Genomic DNA, 27,526 nt, shown 5'->3' on the forward strand with positions numbered 1-27,526 from the left:
TGCCGAGGTGAAGCCCCGCCCCTGTCGCTTCAGCGTTTTGTATTTTCCTCGGCTAGCAATGCTAGCGTGCAAGCGGAGGTTTACGGTTTTCGGGTGAAACTGCGGCTTGGATAATCTGAACGGACTGCTGTTTGTTGTGATTGGTTTTAAGCAGACTTTGCCTATGCAAGCGGACGGAGTGGCAGTAGGAGAGGATTCGAGAAACCCACCGTCCTATGGCCGCATCTGAAGCAGCTAACATCCGGAGATAACGCTTGTTGGCTGACTGACAGCTGGCCTTTGACAGCAGCTAAGCTCAGATTTATTCGATGAAGTGATGGATCATTTCTGACGTTGGTGTGTATGAATGTGAACAGAGTGTCCTAACACGCATTAGTACAGTCTAGTTTGTTGTGGTCAACATGCGAGCTAGCATTGATTGGCTAACCATCATGTTGTTTGTAGCACGGAGCCACGCCTGGACCATTTAAATCCCAGTTTGCGCCGCACCTTGTTTGAGGCTAGCCCGCCCTTTAACGACTGTCAGTAAAAGTCTATTTCTTTTATTTAGTCCACAGATTGGTCACATTGGAGTCATAAAAGGCCATAATTAGGGAGGAGGGGCTCGGTCCTGCAGTGGTTCAGCTGAAGAGAGGAGGCTTTCAGGAGTCCAAAGGCTGATGCACGCGGGGTTTGATCCGCCGGAACTGCCACTATGATGCCGGTGAGTTCAAACATCTCTGCATCCTTACAAAAAAAAGAATCATAAAAAAAAGATAATCTTCTGCATTTTTAACACATGCAAGTTGAAAACTTCCAGATTTTCTTTTTAAGTTAATAAAAACCCCTTTAAGGGCAAATTGTAGAAGAATTTAAAAAATGGAGGAAACAGAATGTGGTCTTCCTTGTATGAATCATCATCCAGGAGCCGCAGGGATGTAAAAAAGGAAATAAAATAAAATAAAGACTTTTTCCTGAGGGGTTTCGTTGTATGATGTTAGCAACAGGTGCCATAAATATCTATGTGCAAACAAACTTTCATAGAAATCTGATTAGTGACTCAAACATGTAGATTAGAGGGATTTATTTTAAAAGAAATACGGGTATGTTGGTTCACTTCTTCACACTGACTTTAAAGCAATTCATGAAGGTTTTAACAAAAGTATTTAGTTGATTCAATGTGACATGTAAATACATCTATTTACACTGAGGAGCAGTTAAAATGTCAAGATGGCATCATTTATCTTTATTTTATAATCAATTTATGAATCTGTCCCTTAAATAGATCTGGATTTTTTCATTTTTGTCCTTTTCTGTTAAGAAAAATGTAAATTATAGATAGAAAGAAAGAAAGAGATAGATAGATAGATAGATATTCTTTAAGCTGAGCTCAGTAACTGATTTCAACATAGTGAGTGTTGCTCTTTAAGTGTCTGTTTGTGGTTTTAATTCTTATGTCTCCTTTTTTTAAAACAATATTTATGGAATCTTCTAGATGAATATGGTCACACTTTAAATCTATGTGCAAACAGATTAATGTTTCAATTTCATTATTATTTTTAAACATTTTTAAGTAGATTGAATCCATAAATCCTCTATTGGCATTTTCTTGCTTTGTAAATTATAATAAAGCAATACATATAAAAGTTATTTATGTACAGTAGTGTTTATTTTATTACAACTACTCTTTAACAAACCTGTTTTTTTCATGTGGAAGTGAAGGTGTAAAGAATCCTTATCAATTTTAGGAGAGTTCCCTCAAGCAAACCTGCAGTACGTGTTGATACGTTCGGCAATGTTCAGTCGGTCAATATTCATGTTTCTTTGAGGTTTTTTTTAAATGTATGTCATTGTCGTGACTGTGCTGGGCTCAATGCCTCAGTGGAAACTGTAGTTATTGTGCTTTGTTGGAAACCTCTTTTGTTATCTTAGGAGTTGTGATGAATTGTGGGAAACTTTCTTTCGGGCTGTCAGGGAGAGGCGCCTGAACTTAAGTAGAAGTTATGTTTACAGCTAGTTCAATAAGTTGAATGACAGTGGTTCCATTTTCTTTTTTTTTCATTCTATCAAAATAGTTTAAAGACTTGCTTTGTGTCCTAAAGCCCTGCAGTCCAACCCCAGAGAGGCTGGTGTCTTTCTCAGAGTCCTTAGTCACTATGTTGCATCCTGTGACACTATCGGATTCAAAGAGCCAGTGAAGCGTAGAAGCTCTGGGTTCTCGCGTGACTCCAGCAGCCAATGAGACCGTGGCAGATCTGGGTCTGTGTGGCTGAGTCCACTAATGCTCTGTTGTTAAGGAGAACTTTTGAGCCGAGTGGATTGTCAAGTGGCATTAAGCTCACACGGTGCAGACTGGGCAGAGCGTGACTTACAGCGAAAGTAAACATTGCATTTTATGTTCGCCCTCCCGTTTTCTGGATGCACAGAAGCTCAAACCAAGGAAGCAGTCCACTACAGCTTACTTTGTCACGTCTTCATCTTTTAGAATTGACATTTTACAGGTTCCACTTGAATTGTCCAAATACGATGTAAAACATGATACATGTTTAAGTCCCGCCCCCTACTTTTTAGACATGGAGCTATTAATTATTAATTCCCCTTTCTAAAGGCAGCTTTAAGTCACACATCTCCTTCTAAATGTTGTTTTTTTTTTCTTTTCTCAGAGGGATGTATTTTCTTTCAGGCTTTTCAAAACAAGAGCAAATACTTTCCTCTGCTAAATGTCAGAGATGTCCTACTTGTTAAACTAGAGAGACCAGACTTGATGCTTATGCAGAAACCAGATGTAACATTAGTGGAGATGCCTCGTGTTCAAAAGTGAGCTAAATGTTTTGTTCTCAAAGTGATGCTCAGGGTTTTTCATTTATTTTATTTAAAAATACCGATTTTTTTGTGCATCTGTTTTATGTGCAAATTAGAAAGTATTATGTTTGCTCTGCATTGAGTGGATTTAAATGTCTGTTCTGTTGATTTTATGTTTTTTTCTAAACTAACTTTAGGAGAATCTAATCTGACAGTTTAAAGCTGTTCTCCTGCTTAATCCAATTTCTGAGAGGTTCACAGTTAAAGAGGGAATGATTGTTAAAGTGTTTGACGGGACAAGAAAGCTTCAGCATCACTCTCTAAAGCCATGGACAACAATGATGAGGATGACTTGATAACGTTTGCTTGCCAGCGTAGATTTACTGGATTTAGATGCTGGCAGAAAGCCTCCGCTCAGCTTTATCCACATAATTCGTACGGCATATCAATATATTTCTGAAACACAGCAGAAGCAGCAGCTTTAAGAAGACCCAAAAACGATGAAGTCAACTTGAAAGTGGAATACTCAACATTAAGAGCGAACCAGGCCTTATGTCTGTAGAAATCTTTTTTTTTTTTCATGGTTTTGTGTCATGATCGGATGGCAATGGTTCCCCATTATGAAGTAAAAGCTCCATCTTTTACTTTTTGACAAAGTGGTGTAAAAGTAGCGGTCAGAAACAGAGCAGTGGAGAAAATAATTGCTGATTTTGTAGGTCTGCCCACCCAAAAGGAAACTTACAATCTGTTATCCTAATGGTAGGTTCATTTGAACAGTGAGAGATGGAAAGTCAAGAATTTGAGTTTAGAGAATTTATACACATTTATCAGAATTTCACTTAACGAAATAATTATTTGATCCCTTTTGTCAAAAGGACTGTACTTTGTGGTAAAACCCTTGTTGGCAGCACTGAGGTCAGAGGTTTCTTGTAGTTAATCAGAGGGTTTCTGCACAGATCAGGAGGAATTTTGGTCCATTTTTCTTAATGATTATCGGAAATCGTTCAGATTTTGTTGCTTAGCAACTCTGAGTTTCAGCTCTCTCCATAGCTTTTCTTTAGGATTGAGGTCTGGAGACTGACTGGACCACTCCATGTTAATGTGCTTCTTCTTCAGCCATTCTTTGGTTGGCTTGGGTTTATGTTTTGGGTCATTATCCTGTTGGAAGATCCATCCATAACACATTTTAAGCCTCCTGATGGAGGTAAGGAGGTTCTCAGTCAGGATTCAATGGTACATGGCTCCGTCCATCCACACGTTGAGGTAGTCCTGTGCAGAACAGCACCACAAACCGTAATGTTTCCACCTCCATGTTGACAGTGGGGGTGGTATTCTTGGGATCATAGACAGCATTCCTCTTCCTCCAAACATGATGAGTTGAGTTGATGCCAAAGAGCTCAATGTTGGTCTCCTTTGACCACAGCTCCCAATCCCAATCCCTCTCTAAATCATTAAGGTGTTCAGACTTCAGGCAGGTCTGCACATGTGTCTTCTGAAGCAGGGCACTTTGTGAGCTCTGCAAGATGTTAAACCATTGCAGTGTAAAGTATTGCCAATGGTTTTCTTGGCTGCTTTGAGATCATCAACTACCTCCAGTCGTATTGTTTTAGGTCAATTTCTCACTGTTGTTATGATCATAGAAATCCCACCAGGTCAGATCTGGTTTGGTGCCTCAGACCTACAGGTGGGTTGATGGTCATGTTCCTGTATGTTGTCCCAATTAAACCAACAGTTGTCACCTTAACCTCCAGCTTCTTGCTGATGGTTTGTAGTCCATTCTGGTCTTGTGCAGCTGTAGAAACTTCTCCCTCAAATCCACTGAAAGCTCTTTCGTCTTTCCCACATTGGAGAGTTTGGACTCTGACTGATGGACTGATTCTGTGGACATATGTCTTTTCTACAGGTGATTACTTCAAACAGGGGTCTTCAGTTCAGGTGACAGGTTAATTAAGAGAGTCTAACTCAGGGGTGGGCAATTCCAGGCCTCGAGGGCCGGTGTGTCTGCATGATTTCCAGATACTCTTGCCCTACTCATGGCTGATTACCTGGTTCAGGTGTGTCCAGCCAATCAGAACATGCCAGAGCAGGGTATGCTGGAAAACATGCAGGACTGCGGCCCTCAGTGCCCACCTCTGGTCTAACTGGTCTCTGTGAACCACAACTCTAAATGGTCACTAGTACCGATACTAATACTTCTTTCCTATGGAAGCGATTCTGTAGGATAATTAAAAATAAAAGTCAAAACCAGAAATGCTTTTTCATTTTCAGAATGAAGCTGCATTTTTTGACTCAAAATTAAAATGAAAAAGCAATCCACCAAAATGCTTTTTCAGTTTCTTCTTCAACACTTTCAATTTTTTAGGTATATGATAGTAATGTCAGGGCTCAATCCGTCCCCATCGGCAGTAATTCCCCTCGCGTACAAAAGGAATCACTTTGCCCTCCTACTTTCTCTGCTGTGTATCGTACTCCCTCTTTCCTTCCTCCCTCTCTCCATCCCTCCCAGAGCGACACATCCAGCAAGCGTTTTTTTCTTTTTTTCTTCTCTCAAGTCTCTTCTGCAGCACTTTTCTGATGCGTGTACCACTGTCGGCTTTAGAGCTCTGTTTGGAATGGCGTAAAGATCCCGTGTTGTGACCACAGAAGCCGCGGTGCAATGATGAAGAGGTTTGTGACTGTGGTCTTACGCGGCCTCGTTAGCCTCTCCAAGGAGAAACCCATCTGGGCTAAGGAGCACCACCGACCCCCAAAGAAGGAGATCAAGAGGAGACGGAGGGCAATCAGGAAAAGCAAGAGTTTGGGCAGACGCGCGTTAGTGAGGGCGGTTGGTATTCCTTGGTGTAGTTTTAATTGAAGCATCTCTGTGTCCACATCATTTATTGATTTGTGTTGTTTTGCTACATCTTTAAGTTCATGTGTGATCATTTTCAAAGAAACCTTGAGTTTTTCGTAAGGCTTGATCTTTAAAGCTTCTTCTAACTTGGAGAAAAACAGTCAGCAAACATAAATGTTTTAAAAAATGTGATCTTCTGATTGCTGCTGTCTGCTGGAGTTGTCTATATTTTGTTAAAAAAGGCTAAAAAACTTTTATTTTAAAATGTATTTTTCTCCTGATTGCTTAGAAAAAAAAGGCTTTCAGAAAAGTGTGCACAAGGTTTCCTGATGCCTCAGTTGCTCATAGTGATGTATTTACATGAAAGAATTATTTCTTTCTGGCACAGCCAAAAATGTCAATGTGTTGTGATTGCACCATCAGAAAGTGTGGGTCACTTTGTCTCAGAGAACTTCCTGGAGTCATAATTTATAGGTACATCAGTGAGCAACGGCAAATTATACGTGACAGAAGCGGCATTGGCAATAAATGCACCAAAGCTGCGCGCTTCTGCACACAGACAGTTTTCATTTAAACCTCAAATTGTGCTTTCAAAGGAAATTTGATGGTCAACGCTCAAGCAAAATGAGTGGATGTGATGGTAATCTGTGTTTATGCAAAATCATAGTCATTTCTGGGTTTGCCCAACTCCTGCTGCCCCGCTTTTACACATGCATCGTATTCAGTTTTGATGATTCACTAGCATTTTCTCATCCTTGCTGTCCTGCAGCGTACCCGTATACTGCTAATAAGTTAGGATCTGTCATGCCAAAGGGTTGGTTCATGCACATGACTTGCTCAGGTATACGAGGCGTAAGTTCCATTAAAGCATCTTGCAGATTCTCTCCGCTGCTGCATATTTTAAGCCTTTCCTGTTCAAATGAAAGTGAGAGTCCTGCCAAGAAAAGGAAGCCTAACAGGCTCGGTCAGTTCTCCCCATTTTAGCTCTCTCCGTACTTACTCTCCGCATCAGCACTCCTGTAATCTGACAATTTATTTCATTAGAGTGCACCATAAGTGATCAATATTTGTGTTGGGGGATAAAAATTGCCCGAATACGAGCAAAATGAAGGACAAAGTCCAAAGTGGATATGAAACAAACAGGGTTTTGTCAATCTGCAGACGGTAAATAGAGATTGAAATGACTTCTTAATGCTATTAAAATCATCCCATCACTTGGGAATCACTTGCATCATTTGCAAAGCTGCAGACGCGTAGTGTTTGAGTCTGAAAACATTTAAAAATAGTCCATTTGAGTAAAAGAAAGAAGCATGCTTGAATTGAGCAAACTAACTATAAAATAAACATCATGTGCACTGTCTTAAGTACTGGGATTTTTAAAAAATTAATACAAATCTGTTAAAAAAAAGCCTCCTGAATCATTTATTAAATGCATTATTTTGGTGGACACCCCAAATGAAACTAATTGGGTAAATTGAACGCCTTAATTACATTAATTCCTTTTTTAAATCAATTAGACAAGACGCATCATTCCACTTAGATGTAAATGAAATATTGCCTTTTTTCTGTAAAGATAAACTTGCTTCTATGCATTTTATGTAGGCCTGTACAATAAATCGAAAATTTAGACTGCAAAAATTGCAATAAATGGAAACCTTAAATGTGCTAAATCAATCTTATGGCAGCTTGAAGTATTTAACAAATCAAATAAATCCATTTATGCAATTGACCCATCAGATGGACCCTTTTATGTTAGATGTTCATCTTCTATGTTGTCGTTGCAGTGAAATGGAAATTATGTTTTTGGTTGTTTTGCTATTTGTTCATGTATCGCAACTTATATCATCATTGCAAAATTGATCATTAATATCGCATTTTGCGAGTTTTCGTCATATCGTCCAGCCCTAATTTTATGTACATTTTAATTTTTTTAAATAAATTAATAATACCTTAATAATTAAGATTGAACAAAAAATATTCTTTGCAGCATATCCGTCACAGAGGGACTGAGATGTGAGCTCAAAAGTTCCTTCTGTGTCTCTCTGCTAAAGGTTTGAGGATTCATTCAATCTTGGCGCATGTTACTACAGTAGTTCAGAAATGTGTGATGTAGCGTGCAGTAAGCGTTGCCCTCTGAGGACTCCACTGCAGACTCTCCATTCAGATTCCAATGGAAGCTTTATTTCTTCTCAGGCTCCTCAGAAACATTCACATGAGCGAGTCAGCTTCCGCTGGGGCTTCACTTTTATTGAAAATGGCGTTTTTGCTGAAACTGTCTGGCTTTAGGGGAGTGTTGATTAATTTTTTCTTGAGATTTTGCTCTGTTCACCTCTTGAAATGTAAGCTTGTGCCTTGACATATTGTAGGTTTTGATGAACGAACATGAAACATAACTGAGAGGCCAAAGAGACTGAAATGTGTCTGAAAGCCTCACAGCTTGAGGGCTGAAGGAGGGAAACATTTTAAATATTTAAATGTAAAGACTTTTGCTCTGTTTCACAAGCTTTGTTGGAAGTACTTTGCTCCATTAATGACGTTTAAGGTAGTAAAATTCAGCAGATAACATGTTTTACTAGTTTCTGTTATACTTTCTTATAAATTTGTTTGTTTATTTAAAAGAATGGAGAAAACAGTTTTTTTTTTCTTTTCAGAAAGAAGCACAGCAACACTGGATTGATATTTCATGTTGGTGAATCGCCAGGCTTCCATCTGCCGGTTTAGTTCATTTAAACAGGGGGCAATGCACAAAAGAGGTTATAGCAACGTTTGCTAGTTTCCACCTGTAGTCCCTTCCGCATTCATTTTCTGTTGAAAGCATGACTGTTTTTTGCAGGATCACTCAAAGAAAACCTTAAAATCAAGCTGCACTTTATCCTTCATCCTCAGGACTCTGGGAATAGTTCTATGTAATTTGCTTTTTGCTCATTTATTGGGTAACGTCTTTAGAATCTTGTAATGACATCACGGTTTAACATGATTAGGAGTTGGATGTTTTGTTTATTCTGACTTAACCGAAGCATTGCTGTTTACCTTCCTGTCTGAAGGTCAGGACTGTCCGGTTCATCATCAGGAGATTCCATCAAGCTCCTTTACATCACACTATAGATGCAATATCTGCATTTGTGTCTCGCTTTCAGATGATTTTGACAGTCTACCTCAGTGATGGCGAGCAGGCTGTGGCTGAGGTCCCCATCACGCCTGAGACCACGTGCCGCGATGTTGTGGAGTTCTGCAAAGAACCTGGAGAGAGCGGCTGCCATCTGGCTGAGGTCTGGAGAGGCAACGGTAAGACCTGCAGGAAAGCTTTTTTGCACCTCCTGATGTGCATCCAGATGCCCAAAACTCGAAGGCAGAAGGTTCTCAACTTCTTCTGAGCAGGAGCAGAGCGGTGGGGGTCCATAATATTACCATTGTTTTCATTGTCAGTCTCCTTTTCTTGGTCTGGATACTGCCTTTCCTGCACAGTTATATTTTATAGAACTATTTTTAATGTATGGAATTGTTCCATTATTAAAGGTTTTCTAAAGCTTAGTTCATGCGGATTGAAAAAGAGGAAGAGAAAGACACAAATGACATGATTGCTTTCAAAGTCAAAGGTCAGAGAAGGGCTGCATGCCGGTGCGCTCCACAGCACTGTCACAACAGATTCCACTCGTGCCCAACCACATCACTGCACTGACACACCCGGGGCTATCAGCATTTTTATTTTTCACCGAGGGCCCGCTCTCCTGTTCACCGGCACAGTGCTGATGATGCAGCCAGCCGCCCAGAAAAAGCTTTGTTTCTGGCTTTTTCCACGGTCTTCTCTTCACAAACGCACCCGAAAAGCCCAAACAAATGCTGGGCTTTTTAGGTGATTAATGCCAACAAACAGATGATTTCATTCTGCATTACTGAAAGGAATGGGTTCTTAAAAAATCTGAAGAACCACCAGAGTAGATTGTTAGTAAAATGAAAAAAACGTTCTATAAAAGTGTGACAAGTTTTGTTTGATATTGCAGAATATTCCCTAAAAAACGTTCATTTTTCACGTGAATAATTAAAAAAAAACTCTTATCCCTTAGTTGTCTGAACCTTTAGAGCATTTTTTGCAACTGATTTACAATTTTTTATAATTTATCCTGAAAACTATATTTGTGGCAGGGATTGAGATTCATCATTTTAGTACAACTGCAGCTTCTTTTTTAACTGATATTTTTATTAAATTACACAAAAATACACCAATGAACCAGAAATTTGTTAAAACAGCTAATTCAGAGAAGGCGCTTTTTTTGTCCTTTTTTTTTGGTTTTTACCACAAAACAATCACAAAAATAGAAATTAAACAGTTTTCATGTTCTACAACAAAGATTTAAAAATGTTTAAATCCAAAAACAACATCAAAACATTTTGATAAAAGTTTAAAAAAAAACTGGCAAAGCTACATTAAACTATATTATAATGTTTTAAGGAGTTATAGATCACATTTTATTAATTCATTTTCATTTTAACTTCAATTTTAAGATCAAAATGTTCTTAATTTATGTTCTCCATCATCAGAAAAAGGCCATAAGAACATGTTAATAAAACCAGAAAAAACACAATTTTTTTCAGCGTAGGTAAATAAATAAATAAATAAAGACCCAACGATATCTTATTTTTTAAAGTCAAATCTAGGTATTTCTATGCCTGTTACTTTGGCACATGCTAGGTTATAGGTTATAGGTTATATCTAGTAGTTGGATCTCCTAGGATGAAGAGAAAGTGTTGCTCCTCGTCCCGACTAATCGGCGTTCTGTCCCTCTGCTTCTTAGAGCGAGCGATCCCCTTCGAGCACATGATGTACGAACATCTGCAGAAGTGGGGGCCCCGGAAACAAGAAGTCAAGTTTTTCCTGCGGCATGAAGATTCACCGACCGACAGCAGTGATCAAGGTGGGCAGTACAGTCTCGTTTCCATGCCACTTCTCCATTTCAATCATTGAACTCCTGTGAAGAATAGATGCTAGTTTTTTTGGAGAAAAGAAAAGTAGGCTCACCGTTTGACCCAATCAAGTCAAATCTTCAGTGTTCAATTTGAAACATCTCTATTGGGGATGTATGATGATATAGAAACAATGTCTTTATAAAAATAATCATCAGCAGATGTTGACAGGAATAATTATGGCAAACCTTGTCATAACTTTACAGAGACGATGTCATCACCTCGTCCGCAATCTTTTACAGTAGTTTATATCTTTTGAAAACAGACAGAAATCTATTGTTTGCCATGCTTGTAAAGCAGCAGTGCATTTGTATTGTATTATTTATCATCCTAAATATATGATTCACTTGAAAGTCAGAAAAACTGGGAGTTATGGCCTTAATCAAAGAAAACTAATGTTAAAAGGTCAGTTTGCTGGTTATAAATATCATCCAACACATGTCTAAAAAAAATCAGCATATCAAATTTGGGCAAAGAGTTGCATCTTTTGTACAATTTTGTGTGTCTGTAGGATTGCATGTTTGTGTTAGTTTTGCCCTGTGACTCTCTGCAGGCAGTCAACAGACCCAGGATCAAACCAACCGCAGAAGTGGGAACACTGGAGAGAAGCACAATGAGAACGGGGTGAGATACTATTTCTTTTAGCCTCTGAGGTTGTCGTTTGACCAACACCCCTAAAAGAAACTCTTCCTTTCTTCTTTTGGTCATTTATTTTCCTCTAAATTTGTTCCTCAAGCTTTACATTGAAACTTTCCTTTTTCCTGATAAACTCCGGTAAATTAGAGTGCCACTCCAGGCTGTTAGGCAGCATTGATGGGTTTTTGCTTCTGATAAAAAAGCAGGACGGCCATCTTCCAGCTTTGCTTTCTTTTTTTCATGCAGCCATGTTAGCTGTCCTCAGTGTTGGTGTGTGCAGCGCTGTGCTTGTGAGATGCGAGTACCGAGAGATAAGAACGATGCAGAAAAGAGCCGCCTCCAGCGCAACTCTGACCATCTGTCCCAGATTTTGCACCCAATTGTTGCGGTCAAGGAATTGTAACTAATTGAACCTTAGGGGTGAAAGACAAAAGCTAGCAGAGCAAGAGACGGAGAGGGAGATTTGTTTAGCAACAGAATGTTAGGGGTGTGTGGTACTAGAGCACTTTTCAAATTTCCTTTTACTATTTTTCAAAGCGGATATGAGAGAATGCAGAAATCGTTTTGGACATCTCAAGCTTTTCAAACGTTTGCAGTCATATTTAATGTATATCAAATAATCGATATAAAGAGGCAACATGTTTGGGTTTTTAATTAGATTTGGTCACTTTTCTGTCTTTTCTTATTTGATGTATCAAGGTTTTTTTTTTTAAACATTTTGACGTTTTGGCTGCACACAATAAACTCTTTACTGCCACCTGCTGGCGACATCATGGGGTCTCGTGGACGGCCAGCTTCAGGCCTTCAGAGTGAGTCTCCTGCTAATTTGCCAAATTAGCAAAACTTTGCCAAACAACAGGTGACCTTTGACCAATCAGAAGCTGCCATTAGCCTCATGCAGTGCAATACATCTCCTTTGCACATAGTGGATCAGGTTGTGGATTGTTGCCTGTGAAATGTTGGTTCACTCCTCTTCAATGGCGGTGTGAAGTTGCTGGATATTGGCAAAACTGGAGCACGCTGTTGTATATGCTGATCCAGAGCATCCCAGTCATGCTTAATGGGTGACATGTTTGGTGAGAATGCCGGCCATGCAGGAACTGGGATGTTTTCAGCTTCCAAGGATTGTGTGTAGATCCTTGAAACATAGGGCCGTGCATTCTCACGCACGACGACGGGCCTCAGGTTCTCGCCATGGTATCTCCGTCCATTCAATATGTCATCGAAAAAATGCACCTGTGGTCTTCGTTCATAACATACGCCTGCCCGGATCATAACTCCACCGCCACCGTGCACATCCACAACATTAACACCTGAAAACCATGCAGATGAGCTTTTCTGACACGGTTACTGACAGTTTGTGCAAAAATCCTTTGTTATGCAAATCGATAGTTTCCCAAACCATCACAGAGGCGACCCTGCTGGGTGTGGAGGTCCTGGGCCGGTGTGGTTACACATGGTCTATGAGGCTGGATGGATGTACTGCCAAATCCTCTGACACGGCTTATGGTAGAGTCGTGGACTCAAAACATGCAACAGCTGTGCCATAGTGCTGTGATACAACTAAATGTTACAGATTGGCCTTTTATTGTGCTCATTCTAAGGCACACCTGTGCAATAATCATGTCTAAGCAACATGTTGACCTGTGAGGTGGGAGGAATTATTACAGTAAAGGAGAAGTAATCACTATCACAGACTTTGACGATTTAGTGAACAATATTTGAAAAAAATCGTTATTTTGTGTTTGTAGAAAATGTTTCCGATCTTTGAGACCATTTCATAAAAGATGGGAGCAAAAACAAAAGTCTTGAAATGTAATTTGTTATATATTGATGACCTTAATTTTATAAAAATGTGTCTGATTATTCACTCATGGACAAATGAGGGCTAAATCCTCATGTGACTTTTTGTCTCTAGCAAGGTTGCGGCTCACTTTTGATCTTTGACCCCCTCGGGTGAATCGCCATTGATGGAGTGTTGCTCGTGGACTTTGGAGGGTGGCAGAGTCTGAGCGCCGGTAGCTTCCCTCACTTTCTCTGTGCAGTGCAGTTGAGTCACCCCTTGCCCCCCCCCCCCCCCCCCCCCCCCCCCCCCCCCCCCCCCCCCCAACACACACACACTTGGAATTGTAGACATCCAGGTAATGAATGCCTGAGTAATCCAGACGCCAGACGCCAAAAGGTCAGCGCGTGTCTGAGCCGTATGCTGGTTTGTTAGAAGTAAAAATTATAACAAGAAAGCTGCAGTTTGTTTTCATGGCTTTGTAACTTTGCTTTGACTTCCAGAACTTCATATTTCTCTGCAAATTACAACTAATAACATGCTAAGTTTTTTGCCACACAGATTTCCAGAATCCTTTTTTTTCTGAAACTGACTTGGAAGTCTGATTACAGAAAGACTTGTAGTTTTTACAAGAAGATGATTTCTTGTAATTGGTTGTGCAGGACCACTATCATTGTCATTTCACAAATTTGTTTAAGAATAACCCACTTATTTTAGAATAAACTTGACTATAACTTGTTGGAAGGGACTTGGAAGCACCTGAAGAGTAGAGCTGAAAGTTTAGCCTCTTTTAACTTTTAAACATCATATTAATGTTGTATTTGGGATTAAAAACAAATCAAATTAGATTAATTTTATAAAGCAACTGTTCAAACAAAAGTCGTATAAGGTTCTTTACAGAATAAATGAACCCCTTGATGCCCATTGATGACAATACAAATCAAAACACTTTCATAGCTGGAAATAAATCCAGGTATCACGGGTTAAAACTTCTTTCAAACTAAAAAAAAATTCAAGCAAAACCCTAAAAGAAATTTAAAAAAAAGAATGGCAAGTAAGATTTTTATTTATAAAAGTAGTTAAACAGGTTAAATGGTTAAACATTTAAATATAGAATAAATCATTTTTTATTTTAATAAATAGATGAGTTTTTTTCGGTTATAAGCAAATACTTTTTTTTTTGGTTTCATCATTTGTTTGAATAAGAAAACAATGACTTTTATTGTTAAAATACCAACATTTTATGAGTAATCTCTTAAATTGTGGCGGTTTTTGTTTACATAAATGCTTTTTTTTTTTAAATATCTGCTAGGAACCTGTCTTTCTCCAGTTCAGTGATTTATTGTCTAACGCTCCATGGGCCTTGGTCACATTAATACCCATCACAGTTGGGATATTTGTTGAAAAGTCTTGGGCTAAAGTCAGATCGTTTCTGCAAACGGCTCCTTGCATAACCTTTTCTTTCTTATGTAATCGTTTTCAGCTCATGTAAGGACAGTTGTTGAAAGTGTCAGTCTGTAAATGACCTACAGATTTATCTTTGATATGCTCTCTTATCAAAGATCACCTGAAAGACCGATAACTGAAGGGATACAAATTCAGCTTTTGTGGCTGGAAGCTGCCCGATGATGTTTTCAAGGAAACTTTAATTCCACAGTGTGTCATCTGAGGCGCTCCCACTTCAGGGGGAACAAAATGTCAAGTCATGACCCAGTCAGAAGCAAACAGAACAAGAGGGAATGATTCCTGATATTTGAGCTCATTGGGCACATCATTTTCTTTCTTCCACACTGAACACGACAGCGGTGTTTGTAGGAAGGCAGCATGACCCAGCACAGGGTCACAAACCGTGGTCCCGCGCCCTCTGCTGCGCCGCTGTATGTCTGTCCTTGTGATGCCTCCGCGGGTGTCAACATCAAGACCTCTTTGCCCAGAATATGAAGTCTTGACCGGCGTGTGTTTGTGTAGGTGGGGAGTCAGCGCGTGGAGCTCACGCTGTCGGAGCTGCAGGAGATGGCGACCAGACAGCAGCAGCAGATCGAGGCCCAGCAGCAGATGCTGGTGGCAAAGGTAACCATTTTTGGTTCTTTTGATTTAATTACAACCAGGCTCATTTATGTGAACTGTTTTTGTTTCCTATTGATTTATTATATTAGAATCCTACATTAAAATTAAAATATTAAAAATTAAACCAGTTTCCCCCCCATTAGTTTTTTAGAAATCCATTATTTTATATGTACAACAAAAAACTTGTACATTTAAAAAACATAATAAATTATTTATATCACTAATCAGATTTTAATATTGTACCATTTTGATGCTTAACTGACTTTGGGACATTTTTAATGACATGGCCAGTTGTATTCAGGCCTAAAGTAGGCCTTTTGTTTAAAAACTCCCCTCATTCTGTGATGGATTACCTGGAGGCGGATAATTCCTGCACCAGGAATTATCCACCTCTGTGTGAGAGCTTGGCTTTGTATTGTACGATTTGGAAACCAACATTCCCTCAAAGTTCTGCTGTGTTGTTTTCATTCAATAACCTCCTCTGAATTAAGTGCTTGTGGTTTGTTGACCAGTCAACCGAGATGCCGTTTACAGTACACCCCCAGATAAAGACTGATTCTGCCTTAGATCCAGTGTCTGGAAATTAGGCTCACTTCAAGCCCTGCAGTCATTTGGATGTCGGGCCGGTCGTTCCCCATTTTAGAAGCTAAACTGGAGCAGTTCTCAGTTTGGTACAAATGAAGTCACCCGATCCTTTCCTCAACTTTCGACCGTCTTGACAGACAAATCTCACACGAATCAAACACGCCGCTTTGCAAACGATGAAGCATTTCAGTGACTTTAGAGAGCCTTTTTATTTGGACACATCTTCTTTGGTTGCACGTGTGCTCTATGCTGTCCCTGAGCAAAGATCAATCTGTGTCACTTTCTGAAGGAGCAACGCTTGCGATACCTGAAGCAGCAGGAGCGCCGCCAGCAGCAGAGCGTGTCCGAGAGCGAAAAGCTGCAGAGGCTGAAGGATCGAGTAGAGAGCCAGGAGGCAAAGCTCAAGAAGATTCGCGCCATGAGAGGCCAGGTGGACTACAGCAAGGTCATCAATGGTAACTTGTGTATGTATTCTTTGAAAAGTTCTGCCATTTCTGTGAGTTTCTCCATGCCTGCCACCTATATTTCTCCCACTTCAGCTGTTTGTGAACCGATTGTGTTCACGTCTGTATGTCTGGCGCAGCTGCAGAGATCGAGCAGGTTAGCAGCTTGTTCCAAGAGAAGCAGGCGGAGTTGCAGTCAGCGGTGCTGAGGGTGGAGCAGCTGAGCGTGCAGCTGGAGGACCTGCGGAGAGGAAAGCTCAACGGCGTGCAGACTGGTCTGGGTGGCCAAGTAACTGGTGCTGCAGCTCTGGAGCTCCGTAAACTCTTCCAAGAGCTTCAGGTGATGAACTGCGCGCTGTTGCAGTAAACCTTACCCAAGAGGATTCTGGATCTTGAAGGCCACTGTCAGACTTGTTTTTCTGCTCATTTCTGTTCTACTCATCATTGGTTATCTTCATCAAGGATCTTTATTCATAGAAATCTGCTAGAGTGTTTTTTTTTGCAAGAGAAACTCAAGAGTGGCCCTTCCAGCCTGCCGTTGGACACCCCTGCCCTACTCTTTCTGCCCCCCTCAGCACAGCAGCTCTGTTGATTGTGTTTGCATCGATTTCCCACAGATTCGGAACAAACTGAACCAGGAACAAAACAGCAAGCTGCAGCAGCAGAAGGAGCTCCTCAACAAGCGGAACATGGAAGTAACGCTCATGGACAAGCGCATCAGCGAGCTGAGGGAGCGCCTCTACAAGAAAAAAGCTGAGGCACGTCAGAAAGAGAACCTTCCTGTAAGGCTAGGAACATGGAACGCATGTCCTGACTGTACTCTCACACGGCAGCGTTGGAAGTCTGTAAATGTGCTTGGAATGGAGTGACATCAGGGGCTGCATCCATTTAGAAGCCTTTATTTATTCAAACCAATAAGACTGGGATTATAGCATCATTCTGGCCATGACAAAGACGTTGCCCATGCTGCTGTGTGACTGTACCCCTTTCAAGTTTAAAGTCCCACTCTGATCCCCGTGTGATCTTTTTTAAAGCTTTCTTAGTCTTTTAATTATGATGCCATTTCTAGTTAAAATGACAAAAAAGTGTCATTTTCTGCAGAGCAGCAGGAGTTCATTTGAAATTGGCCTCTACATTGTGGGCGGGACCATTGGTGGGACGCAACTACCCCTCCTGGGAGCTTGTGGCTCTCCCGATAAATGTTCTACATCACAAATAAGCTCCGTTTTAAACAGCATTAAATAAAGAACTACTCAGAAATGCAATTTTTAGCTAAATTGTCTTTATATATGGCCTCCATCAGAAAAACGATGCAAGAACGTGTCAAAAAAAGCAAAAGCGCACTTGAAAGAGAAGCATTGGAGTGGATCTTTAAACAAATAACAGAAGACCTAGTCTTGTTATAAATTACATTTCCTCTAGATTTCTTAGAGTCTGTATCTATGCTAAATGAGCGGGATTTTTTTTTCCTGCCGTCTGATCCTACAGCTGAACAAAGCCAACGGGCCGCCTTCCCCTCAGCCAGCTGCTGCTACTATGGGTCGGGTTGCTGCTGTGGGGCCATACATCCAAGTTCCTGTACCGAGTCGACAGGATGGAAGCTACAGCATTCCCCCAGACCCGCTGAAGCCCCAAACACTAGTTGTTAATAACCAAACTAACTCTGGCCGCCCCAAAACAGGTTGGTGCAAACCTTTTAAATGCTGTATGTCTAAAGTATCAAGACATGCAAGACTGTGGGCATGTGTGGTGTGCTGAACATGGGTTATTGAACACGCTTTCAACATATGGTGTTCACGCTGGACTGTCGCTAACCGATGCCATTGCATGCCTCCACAGCTGGAAGAGGCTTGGTGTGAAATGTTGATGGGGTGCAAATCTAGGGAATCTTGCTCCAGGCTTTTTCTTTCACAGCTCTACCCATACTTCATTACCAAATCCGAGTTCCTGATTAGTCAAAGTTCAGCTGGTTTAACTTTTGCACGTGTTTGGGACGTCTCCATGAGCGTTTTGAACATGAAACAAGCATTTCTGCACTGACATTTTTACATTTACGTTTCATTGAAAGCGGTCGCTCCTGCGCGTGTTTCCCAGCCCTGTGTGAAGATGGCACCAAACCACTTTAGAAGCAGAAGCCCTGGTGGCTTTGAACTGGAGTCTTCATTTGGAAATAAAAAAAAAGTGCATAAAATACAATCTATGCATGTATGTTAAGTTATTTGAACTTGACCTTACAGCCTACTTATCAAAATAAAAATAGTTTCAAAGAAAACAGATCTCTACAAGTCTAAGCCATGTGCTCGGATTGTATGTTTTCTAGCTGATCTTTCAGGTTCCCTAAAGATTTTCTGGAGGTTGTAATGAAACTGCTACCTTAAGAGTCTGTCAAACAAAAACACTGAGAGAAACAGATTTTTTCCAACATTTAGCACTGAAACTGTAGGAAAATCATGATATACCTCCATTTGAAGCAGTCTGTAATTTAGTTCACATTTTCAAAAACTGCTATAGTCAAGCACTTTGCAAATACCTCTTGGTTATTTGCAAAGTGCTTGTTGATGGAAGGAAGGGAAAGCTCTTACAGAAATCTAGGTAGTTTTTAAGTTCAAATATCATTTTCTTTAGTTCACCGAGTTACAAAGATGTAAACAGAGTTTAAGAAATATTGTGGACGAAATGGTTAGTTGCCAATTGGATTAAATATAGACATTTGTTGTGATTTTTTTCAGAAATCTGCCTCAGGTGGACGTCTTTTGGAGAATTAATCTCTGCCCTTTTCAGAACTTCCTGCATGAGCATCTGAATCTCTCCTCTGCCTGAACTTTCTGCGCCAGAATCTTGCTTCCGTCTTCTCTTAATGTCGCTCTTCTTCTTGTGTTGTGTGACCCACATTTCCCTCTCCTGTCTCTTTTCTTGTGTCTCTGTAATGCGTCTTGATTTGAATGTGGGTGGGGATGGGGGGCCGCTCTTCCCCCCCGGGGCAGACGGTGTGCGAAAGCCTCCAGGCCCGTGGAAAGTGTCTGATTTGGACATCGCTGTAGACCTGGTACCCCAGTCCCTTCCAGAATCCCACCCAGGCCCCGGAGCCTCTTCTGGCTCTGATGGCACTTCCTGTGAGTGCTGCGCTAGCAAAGGGGACGACCTGCTGAACCTCGTCTCATGATTGTTGCACAGGATCCTCTGCATGCATCAGCGTTACTGCCACAAACATGCAAGAGTTCTTCAAACTCTTGTTAAATCAGCAGAATTATGAGGAGTCTCTGTGAGCGTGTGCAGATTTTTCAGCCCGCTCTGTTGTTTCATTGGTCTCCTGTGTTGTGTGGATTGGCCCGCCAGCCGCAGGAAAGTTACTCGCTCCATTACAGCTGACGCGGTGACCAGCTGCTGAAGCACTGCTGATCCTGTGCTTATTTACACACTTTTGAGAGGGTTCACGGGCTTTAGTGCCTCTGAAATTCTCACGCGCAAAGCCGCCCTGATCCTGTTGCTTTGTTCTGATTCCATAACATTCCCAGCCTCCATTTTCTTTTCTTTTTTTGGAAATAACCGAAGCTTTCTCATTCTCTCTTTACATGCGCCGTGACTTTAAGTGGACATGTAAAGATCTGGATTTGTCTTAAGAAAGTTTCTTTCACCCAGAATGGAAATAACTTTGATTTCAGGGCATAAAGTAATTCATTATCGGGCTAAATCTTTATCCATTTATTAACCAATAATTAAATGCAATACATAAACTTCTTTAGTTTTGGTTTCATCTTTCTATTTCCATTCCTCCCTCTCATCCTGTCCATTTTTTGCACCAAGAATCTATTTTAGTAAATTGTTCTGATTTCTGGGAATGTTTATTTTGTTTTGTTTTTTGTTTTTGTTCATTCTGTCTCATTTCTGCCACAGTGAATGATCCTGGCTGGCCTGCTGTTATCAAGACCAGCACAACACTGAAACCTCCTGAGAGACAGAACTCAGGGACAGACACCCAGGGCAAGAGCCCTCCCTCGGGCTCCCCCATCACTCCAGGTGCAGATAAGGTAAAAAAAAAAAACTTTAAACCCTTTCAGTGCATCTGACAGGTTTTGGCTTGTTGTATAAAAAGAATTCTCTCTGTTTTTCTCCTTTTTCAAAGGTGCTAGACTCTAAAACAGCAGTTTCCTCTCCTGCTATAAGTAAGCCACAGCCCCCACCCTACGGATCCCATCTCACCTCCGCAAGCACAGCCAGCTCTTTGGAGCGCCGAAAAGATGCCCCTCCTCCTCGGCCTCTCCCGAATCCAGCCGCTCCCGCATGGCCCCGGCTCCCTGCCTCCACGGGATCCTCCTCTCAGCAGATCCAGCAGCGCATCTCGGTGCCACCAAGCCCCACCTTCCAGCCTAATGTGCCAGTTTTCCCTCCTGGTCTGAGTGAGCGTCTGGACGCTCCGCTCGCTGTGGCCGTGCGGCCCTTCATCCCAGACAGAGGATCGCGGCCTCAGTCTCCCCGTAAAGGTCCTCCTACCGTGAACTCCAGCTCCATTTATCACATGTATCTCCAGCAGGCAGCACCAAAGAGCCAGCCCCCCAAGCCTGCCCTGAAAGCAGGTAAGAACCTCAACCATGAGCTCCTGACGGAAAAGTTCTGAGCAGAAGCTTTAAGTCTTTTTTTTTTGTGTGTGTGGTTCCAGTCTACGGGAAGCCTGTTCTGCAATCCGGCTCCACACCTCCATCACCCCTGCCTTTTGTCCAAGCAGGGGGGGCCTTTACACTTCCCCAGGTCCAGCCTGGCAGTGAGGACATTTTAGATGGACAACTTGACGATCAGGAGAGCTTCCAGCCCCTGGAACCATCAGCGCCTCCTCCCAGCGTGGAGAATATCCCCCGACCTCTCAGCCCCACCAAGCTGACGCCGATGGTACACTCCCCTCTGCGCTACCAAAGTGACGCAGACCTCGAAGTGCTCCGAAAGAAGCTGGCCAACGCTCCAAGGCCGCTTAAGAAGCGCAGCTCCATCACAGAACCCGAAGGCCCAAGCGGACCCAACATTCAGAAACTGCTATACCAAAGATTCAACACTCTGGCAGGAGGCATCGAGGGGAGCAGTGTCTCAGGGGGAGGCAGCGGTGCGGGCAGCGGAACGCCGTTTTTTCAACCGGCTCATCCCCCTGGTTATCTGGGAGGGGTCTCTCGGGCTGACACCGACAACGGCAATCTCCTCCCTGAGACTCTGGCAGCACCGGCTCAGGGGGAGGAGGAGCCTGGCTCTGAGGCCCCGTTCGCCACCACTGATACCAACGACAACGAGGAGGGACCCCAGCAACCAGAGGGCGACTCTGCAGAAGCAGAGGGGTCGGAGGATGACAACAACAACACAATGGGAGGCTCTGAAGTATCTTTGCCCAGCCCCGTGCCTGAAGTCAGCACTCCTGAGGAGAGCGGCGTGGCGGCCTCACAACCCCTGGTAAGGACTGCGTAGAGGTTTTTTCCTTTTTAATCCATTTTCAAAGAATCAAATTATAACTGATGTCCCCCTTTGCTCAAGGAAAAGCGCACAAACCTTAAGAAGCCCAACTCTGAGCGCACCGGTCACGGCTTCAGAGTGAAGTTCAATCCTTTGGCTTTGCTGCTTGATGCTTCATTAGAAGGAGAGTTTGATCTGGTCCAGAGGATCATCTATGAGGTTTGTCATGGCGGGTTAAAGAACAATAGGAATAATATTACCCTAAATATCCACTAAATGTTGGGGAGAGACTGCAGAAGCTGGAAAAAAGTGCAAAAATTATGCTTGAATACTTTAAAACATAAATTATTTAAGTATCAAACTGCAAAGACTTTAAAAGTTTCTTTTTTTAGAGCATAAAATCAGAACAAATCAGACAAACTGAAAGAGTCTCTGTGTGTCAGATGACACTGCAGTGGCCCTCATTGGCAATGCCATTACTAAATGAAAGAGCTGTTATTTCCTGTAGACCGAGGTATATTTTAGATGGTGGAGCCGTGTTCTGTAATCAGACTAGTCTGAATTTATGTCTGTCATTACGGACACCGTGTCCTCAGGGCTTAAGATGAGGGAATCCTTCCAGCGTGTTCTCAACTGTCAGTTTAAAGCTAGCATCCTTAGCTACTACAGCTTTTTACAAAAACGCAGCTTCATCCTCTACAGGTTTGGCTGCTGAAACAATCTGGGGCATAATTAAAGCAACAAAAATACATCAAACTTGCTTGTTTCCAGAAAGAAACCAGGTTTATTACCAAAACTCTGTAAACTCAGAAGCCTGATGTCTGAGGCACTGCAGCGGTAACCATGGTGACCATGATCCTTCGATTTAGAATTGGCTTATTTCAGGCAATCAAAATTAAAAGTACTAAAAGAAGGCAAAATAAATGTATGTACATGTTTGGAAAAATAAAAAATGAAGGAGATGCCTATTTAGATACATCCCCACATGTAAATCATAAATAGACCTCTTTGCATTTATACAATCAATATATGAAATATTGAATCCATTAAATGTGAAGTTTGTCAAAAAAAGTGTAATTAGTGTGTTAAACAAAAGTGGGAGGAAGTGAAATGTATATAATCCCACCCATAATACACTTTTAATATCGATTAGTTCCTCTCTAAATATTCAGAAATGTTTGCAGCATCACTTTTGAAACTAGCTTATTTAAAAATGTGACAAGCTTAACAGGTGTGTTTGTTGTTGATAACATTTTAGTTTGAGGTTTCATTCAGTTTAAAGTTAAATACATCAAAACTTTTGCTGTATTTGGGTCTGGATTGGTCCTGCCTGTCAAGGTCGCTCAACTTTGCAGCTGATTTTTTTTTCCTCCAGGTTGAGAATCCCAGCACTCCCAATGACGAGGGCATCACGCCGCTGCACAACGCCGTCTGCGCTGGACACCACCACATCGTCAAGTTCCTGCTGGATTTCGGCGTGAACGTCAACGCTGCAGATAGCGACGGATGGTGAGTCTTGGCTGCGACACGGACCTAGAAAAGGCCTCTTCCGCGCCGAGTTCAACTCTGTTTGTGTGTTTGCTCGAGCAGGACTCCTCTTCACTGCGCAGCCTCCTGCAACAGCGTTCACCTCTGCAAAATGCTAGTCGAGTCAGGTGCCGCCATCTTTGCTACCACTATCAGCGATGTTGAGACGGCGGCGGATAAATGTGAAGAAATGGAGGAGGGCTTCATCCAGTGTTCCCAGTTTCTATATGGTGAGGAGAAAAGGGATTGAACGAAAAGAAAACGGGTTTTACTGCAGAATATAAAGATTCTGATCCAATTTTCTGACTGCAGGTGTTCAGGGGAAGTTGGGTGTGATGAACAGGGGGACGGTGTACACTCTGTGGGACTATGCAGCCCAGAATCCGGACGAGCTGTCATTTAAGGAGGGGGACGCCATCACCATCCTCCGGCGGCAGGACGACAGCGAAACAGACTGGTGGTGGGCGCAGCTGGAAGACAAAGAGGGCTATGTGCCCCGCAACCTGCTGGGGGTAACAACTCAGTGTTATCTTTGTAATCATTGACAAAAACAGTGACCAATGACCAAAACTCTCAGACTTCGATGCATGAGCAGAATCATTGTAAGATTTTTGCTGTGTTTGCTCTCAAAGAAAACACATTTTCTTTTTCTGTTCCTGTTTTTATATGGGAAACACACCAATTCACAACCGTTCTTAACCTCCTAACTAACAGCAAGGCGGAGTTGGTCTCTGTAGAGGACTTTCCTAAGCCAGAATATCTCCCAAACACTGCATTATACTAAATGAACTCCTTTTGGTATCTACAGAGGACTGTTGAGGCTTTTTAGTGATGCAAAAGGTGGAGATCTGGGAATTGTAGTTTCTATGTGGACTTGAAAAAGATTTGACCTAACAACATTTTTAATCTTTGTTATTGTGAAGAATGAAAGAAAAAGTGAGCAAAAAGGAATTTAAAAAAAACAAAAAATCTGCATAGTCCTATTTGTTCTAGATCTTTTTTTTTATTAACTCAATTAAGTGAAAAAAGGAAAACATGTTTTACGAAGCAAAAAAGTTTCAAAGAATAGCAGCACAATTTATGAATAAAATGAAAACAAATGGAAAAACGTAAAGAGTACCTTGATTGTTCCAGATTTGAAAGAGCAGCTGCTCACTAAACTTGTTTTATTTAGTAGAGGTTACTTTGTAGTCTCCATCTCAGATTCATTATTAATTACTGAATTAAGTAATACTCAGAAAGGCAATTTTAAGATTATTTTCTTCATATATGTCATCTGTCATTAGCAAAATGCCACGAGAACATGTTAAAAACACCATATGACATCATTTTCATTGTAGTGGGTCTTTATAGACATCATAGTTTTACCAAAAAAAACTCTCAGCTCTAAAAAACAAATTACATGTTATATTACATCCAATATAATGTGCATGATCTGCATGAATATCATCTTTTTTTTTGGATTAGATGATACATATTTACATAATATTTTTTAGGACGTTTAAGCTTAATTTATGAAAACCACAACTGCGGTTGCAACTACAATTCTATTTTTTTCTTCTTCTTTTTTTTAGCTTTATCCCAGAATCAAGCCTCGCCAGCGCTCCCTCGCATAGAGACCGCCGCCCCCTTGCTGACCAGAGGCTGACAGCCGGACTTTTGACACAGCTGAGAGCAGCGAACAACAGAGGAGCCTGGAGCTCCATCACCCATCCATGGCTGTACCTCCACCTTTCCCAACAGAGACTCCCCCATACTGACACATCTTCACAAAAATCAATCAACACATGTTCAAAGTCTCCCTGCCCTCCCCCCTCCTCCAACTCCTATCACTGTGTTACTGTTCAGACAGGCATCAGCCCCCATCTCAGCTGTTTTGCAGTCATCTCCATGGTGGTAGATGGGACCATCTCTGGAAGCTCAGCTGAGGGAGGGAAGCTGCAGGACGGGATTTATTGGCTGTTGAGTATTCTAAAACCAAGTTTTGGGAATGGGCTGCAGAAAAACGGACTGTAGCCCAACCACCAAAGAAGAACGCATCCTATTTTCAATTCAGCAGCAGAAATCTTCAGCTGGGAGATAATCAGTGGATTTGCTGCTAACATGAATTATTGCTCACAGGAGCAGAGTTCTGTCAGGAGAAGGAAACTGCAATTTTCAGTTCAACCTTCAGTGTTACTAAGACGCACAGTTTTAAACTATTTCTTTTAATCAAAGAAAAAACATCAGCAGCCTATGCATTATTATTACAGAATATAATCTTTTATTTGGTGTCATCTGGACGCAGAAGTTTTGTGTGAAAAAAACCCCCAAAAAATCATAATGAGTGAGCCTTCGAACAATAAATGTTTACCTTTAATGCTGTTAAAACACATATTTAAAAGGGTGAGTTGGATGTGGAGCTCCTGAATATTTATAATTCAGTAAATAAATCAACTTGAAAAAATATTTACAAGGAAGTAAATTATGGATAAATATGTAATAGGTCCATAAAATTGTACATTTCAAATTTACATATTTTTTAAAAAGTTACAATTTCATTCTCATAAAAGATGTTAAAGATAACAAATAAGTTGTACGTTATTTCACAAACTTAAAAAAAATCGCTTTAGTCGACACATTGTTTAACAGAATTACCTTTTGTCATTTCAAGCATAGAAGGCGGGGCCTGGAATGTGACGGACAGGTCCTCCGAACCGTTTCAAAAGTCTCATTTGATTTTCCTAAAACAATCTGAGGTTTGCTGTTGTTTGCATCTACGGAATGGAATGGTAAAGGAATGTCAAACGGTGGGCCAAAATGCGAGCTCCTTCTTCCCGTTTCCTCGATTTCATATTTTTTGAATTCTTTAACATTTGATTTTAATCGAAAACTGAGAAATGAACTGGAAAAGCCTTGGAAAAATTTATTTCACCTACACATAATGTTGAAAATGAATGAATTTCTCATAGCAATAAACAGATTTCATGATTTTATGGCCCTTTTATTTATTAAGATAATTTATTGATCAGTTTTTCTTCTTCTGATTTCCTATGGTTTATAGGATATTATGAGAACTCTAGGACTTCCATACAGAAATGCTGAAAAATGCAGGAAAAAAGCAAACAAACACAAAGAAGGCAGGCATGGTTTATTTCCTGACTGATCTAATTTTACTGGTTCATCAGATCCAGAAATCCTAAATATTTGCACTAATTGGGAATTACTTTGATTTAAATTTTGATGTAATTCACAATGTCAGATTTAAAGAGATGATTTAAACGGATAGACATCAGTTTAAGATGATTTTCCAGATTTATTTTTTTCTCCTAGTGCCTCTTCCTTCACTCACTTTAGAAACAGGATGGTGGCGCACACATTTATTACTATTATTTTATTGTTTTTAAAGCTGCAGATCTTACTGGTATAGTTTTGTGTTTGTTTTAGTTTCTTCCCGTTTTTGGAGCTGCTGATGACCGTTATGTTGTGAGGTTGTATATTGTGCATTTAAATATGTCCCAAGTGTTACCATAAAAAGACAAATAAATTCATGATAAAAACGTTTAAATAATATCCAAAAAGAAGTGACTTTTGATTTGCTTGTTTGAGGAGTTAAAACTGATTCCTCTGGAATGCATAGAAAAAAATAAAGTAAACTTAAGAACACTAAAGTAATTTAATTTATTTAACGTTTGGAAGTAAAGAATGCAAGTTTTTAATATTTTGGATTCCTTTATCATCTCGATTCAGACATATTTCTAGGATTTAAAAATCAAGTAAACTTCAACATCTACCAACGGTCTCTTTGGACAGAGCTAACATTCAATTTGAGTTGTAATACTTTTTGTTTTCCTCTTAATTTCTCTTCATGTTCTCTTATGTTTTAGTTGAGTTTGGACAGGTTTGACCAACTTCCACAAAAAATATCTCAGGACCAGCGTAGTGCTGCTGAAACACACTTCATCTCAGCTCCTGGTGTAGCATTTCCACATAAAGTTTCTGTCCCCCTGCTATTTATTGAAGCTGAGCCTGGGCTGTCCTCATGTAACATACCTGCTAAACCCCTTTGGTTGTGCCATAAATACCTTCAATTTAGGGTGTACTACTGTAGAAATGATCCTATTTGTTTAAGCTTTACGTTGCTGAAATATTAATAAAATCTACTTGCTCTGTTTAACATTTGATGATGCTTTTTGGTTTGTAAGTGGGAGATTACTCATTTGTGTGTCTGATCATTTCTTTCAGTTCTGTTCATTTTTCACACTTAAAAGGTTCCCCATATTGCAGCATTACAGATAGCTAAACTATGTTTCCTTTAAATGTTTAAATTTTAAATAATTTGTTTCTATAAAGATAATTACAAAGTTGATTTTTTTGCGTTTAGGTGTGAGGTTGTTTTTTGAAATTGGTGCTTTTATTTTCTTAAGTTTGTTGGTTAACTTCATGTTTATTGGAAATAGAAGTTTACGAGTACAAAACCATATTCTGGAATTACTATGT

At 40.8% G+C, this 27,526-nt stretch overlaps 1 protein-coding gene across 4 annotated transcripts; it reads left to right on the forward strand.

Moving 5' to 3' along the window:
- On the forward strand, positions 1 to 27,208 carry ppp1r13b (protein phosphatase 1 regulatory subunit 13B). Of its 4 annotated transcripts, none has more exons than XM_011491951.3 (19): positions 1 to 336; positions 551 to 703; positions 8,752 to 8,899; positions 10,408 to 10,527; positions 11,130 to 11,200; positions 14,964 to 15,065; positions 15,937 to 16,111; positions 16,231 to 16,430; positions 16,708 to 16,872; positions 17,579 to 17,771; positions 19,075 to 19,203; positions 19,985 to 20,118; positions 20,214 to 20,664; positions 20,748 to 21,520; positions 21,602 to 21,739; positions 22,896 to 23,029; positions 23,111 to 23,277; positions 23,360 to 23,559; positions 24,622 to 27,208. In XM_011491951.3, exons 2-19 carry the CDS (start codon positions 695 to 697, stop codon positions 24,661 to 24,663), a joined length of 3,351 nt encoding a protein of 1,116 aa, XP_011490253.1. In that variant the 5' UTR covers positions 1 to 336; positions 551 to 694; the 3' UTR covers positions 24,664 to 27,208. The 4 variants fall into 4 exon arrangements, with proteins under 4 accessions (XP_011490253.1, XP_011490255.1, XP_011490254.1 ...); XM_011491953.3 differs by having other exon boundaries at positions 16,708 to 16,848; XM_011491952.3 differs by having other exon boundaries at positions 15,937 to 16,102.
- Positions 27,209 to 27,526: the final 318 nt, after the last annotated feature.

The sequence above is a fragment of the Oryzias latipes genome, chromosome 24, assembly GCF_002234675.1.
Source record: "Oryzias latipes chromosome 24, ASM223467v1".
Taxonomy (NCBI): Eukaryota; Metazoa; Chordata; class Actinopteri; order Beloniformes; family Adrianichthyidae; genus Oryzias; species Oryzias latipes.

What these genes read in the sequence shown, in the direction of transcription:
- ppp1r13b (XM_011491951.3), top strand. An exon ending in CAAGCCTGCCCTGAAAGCAG is followed by an intron (nt 20,665 to 20,747) that starts GTAAGAACCTCA and finishes GTGTGGTTCCAG; the next exon opens with TCTACGGGAAGCCTGTTCTG. An exon ending in GTGTTCCCAGTTTCTATATG is followed by an intron (nt 23,278 to 23,359) that starts GTGAGGAGAAAA and finishes TTCTGACTGCAG; the next exon opens with GTGTTCAGGGGAAGTTGGGT.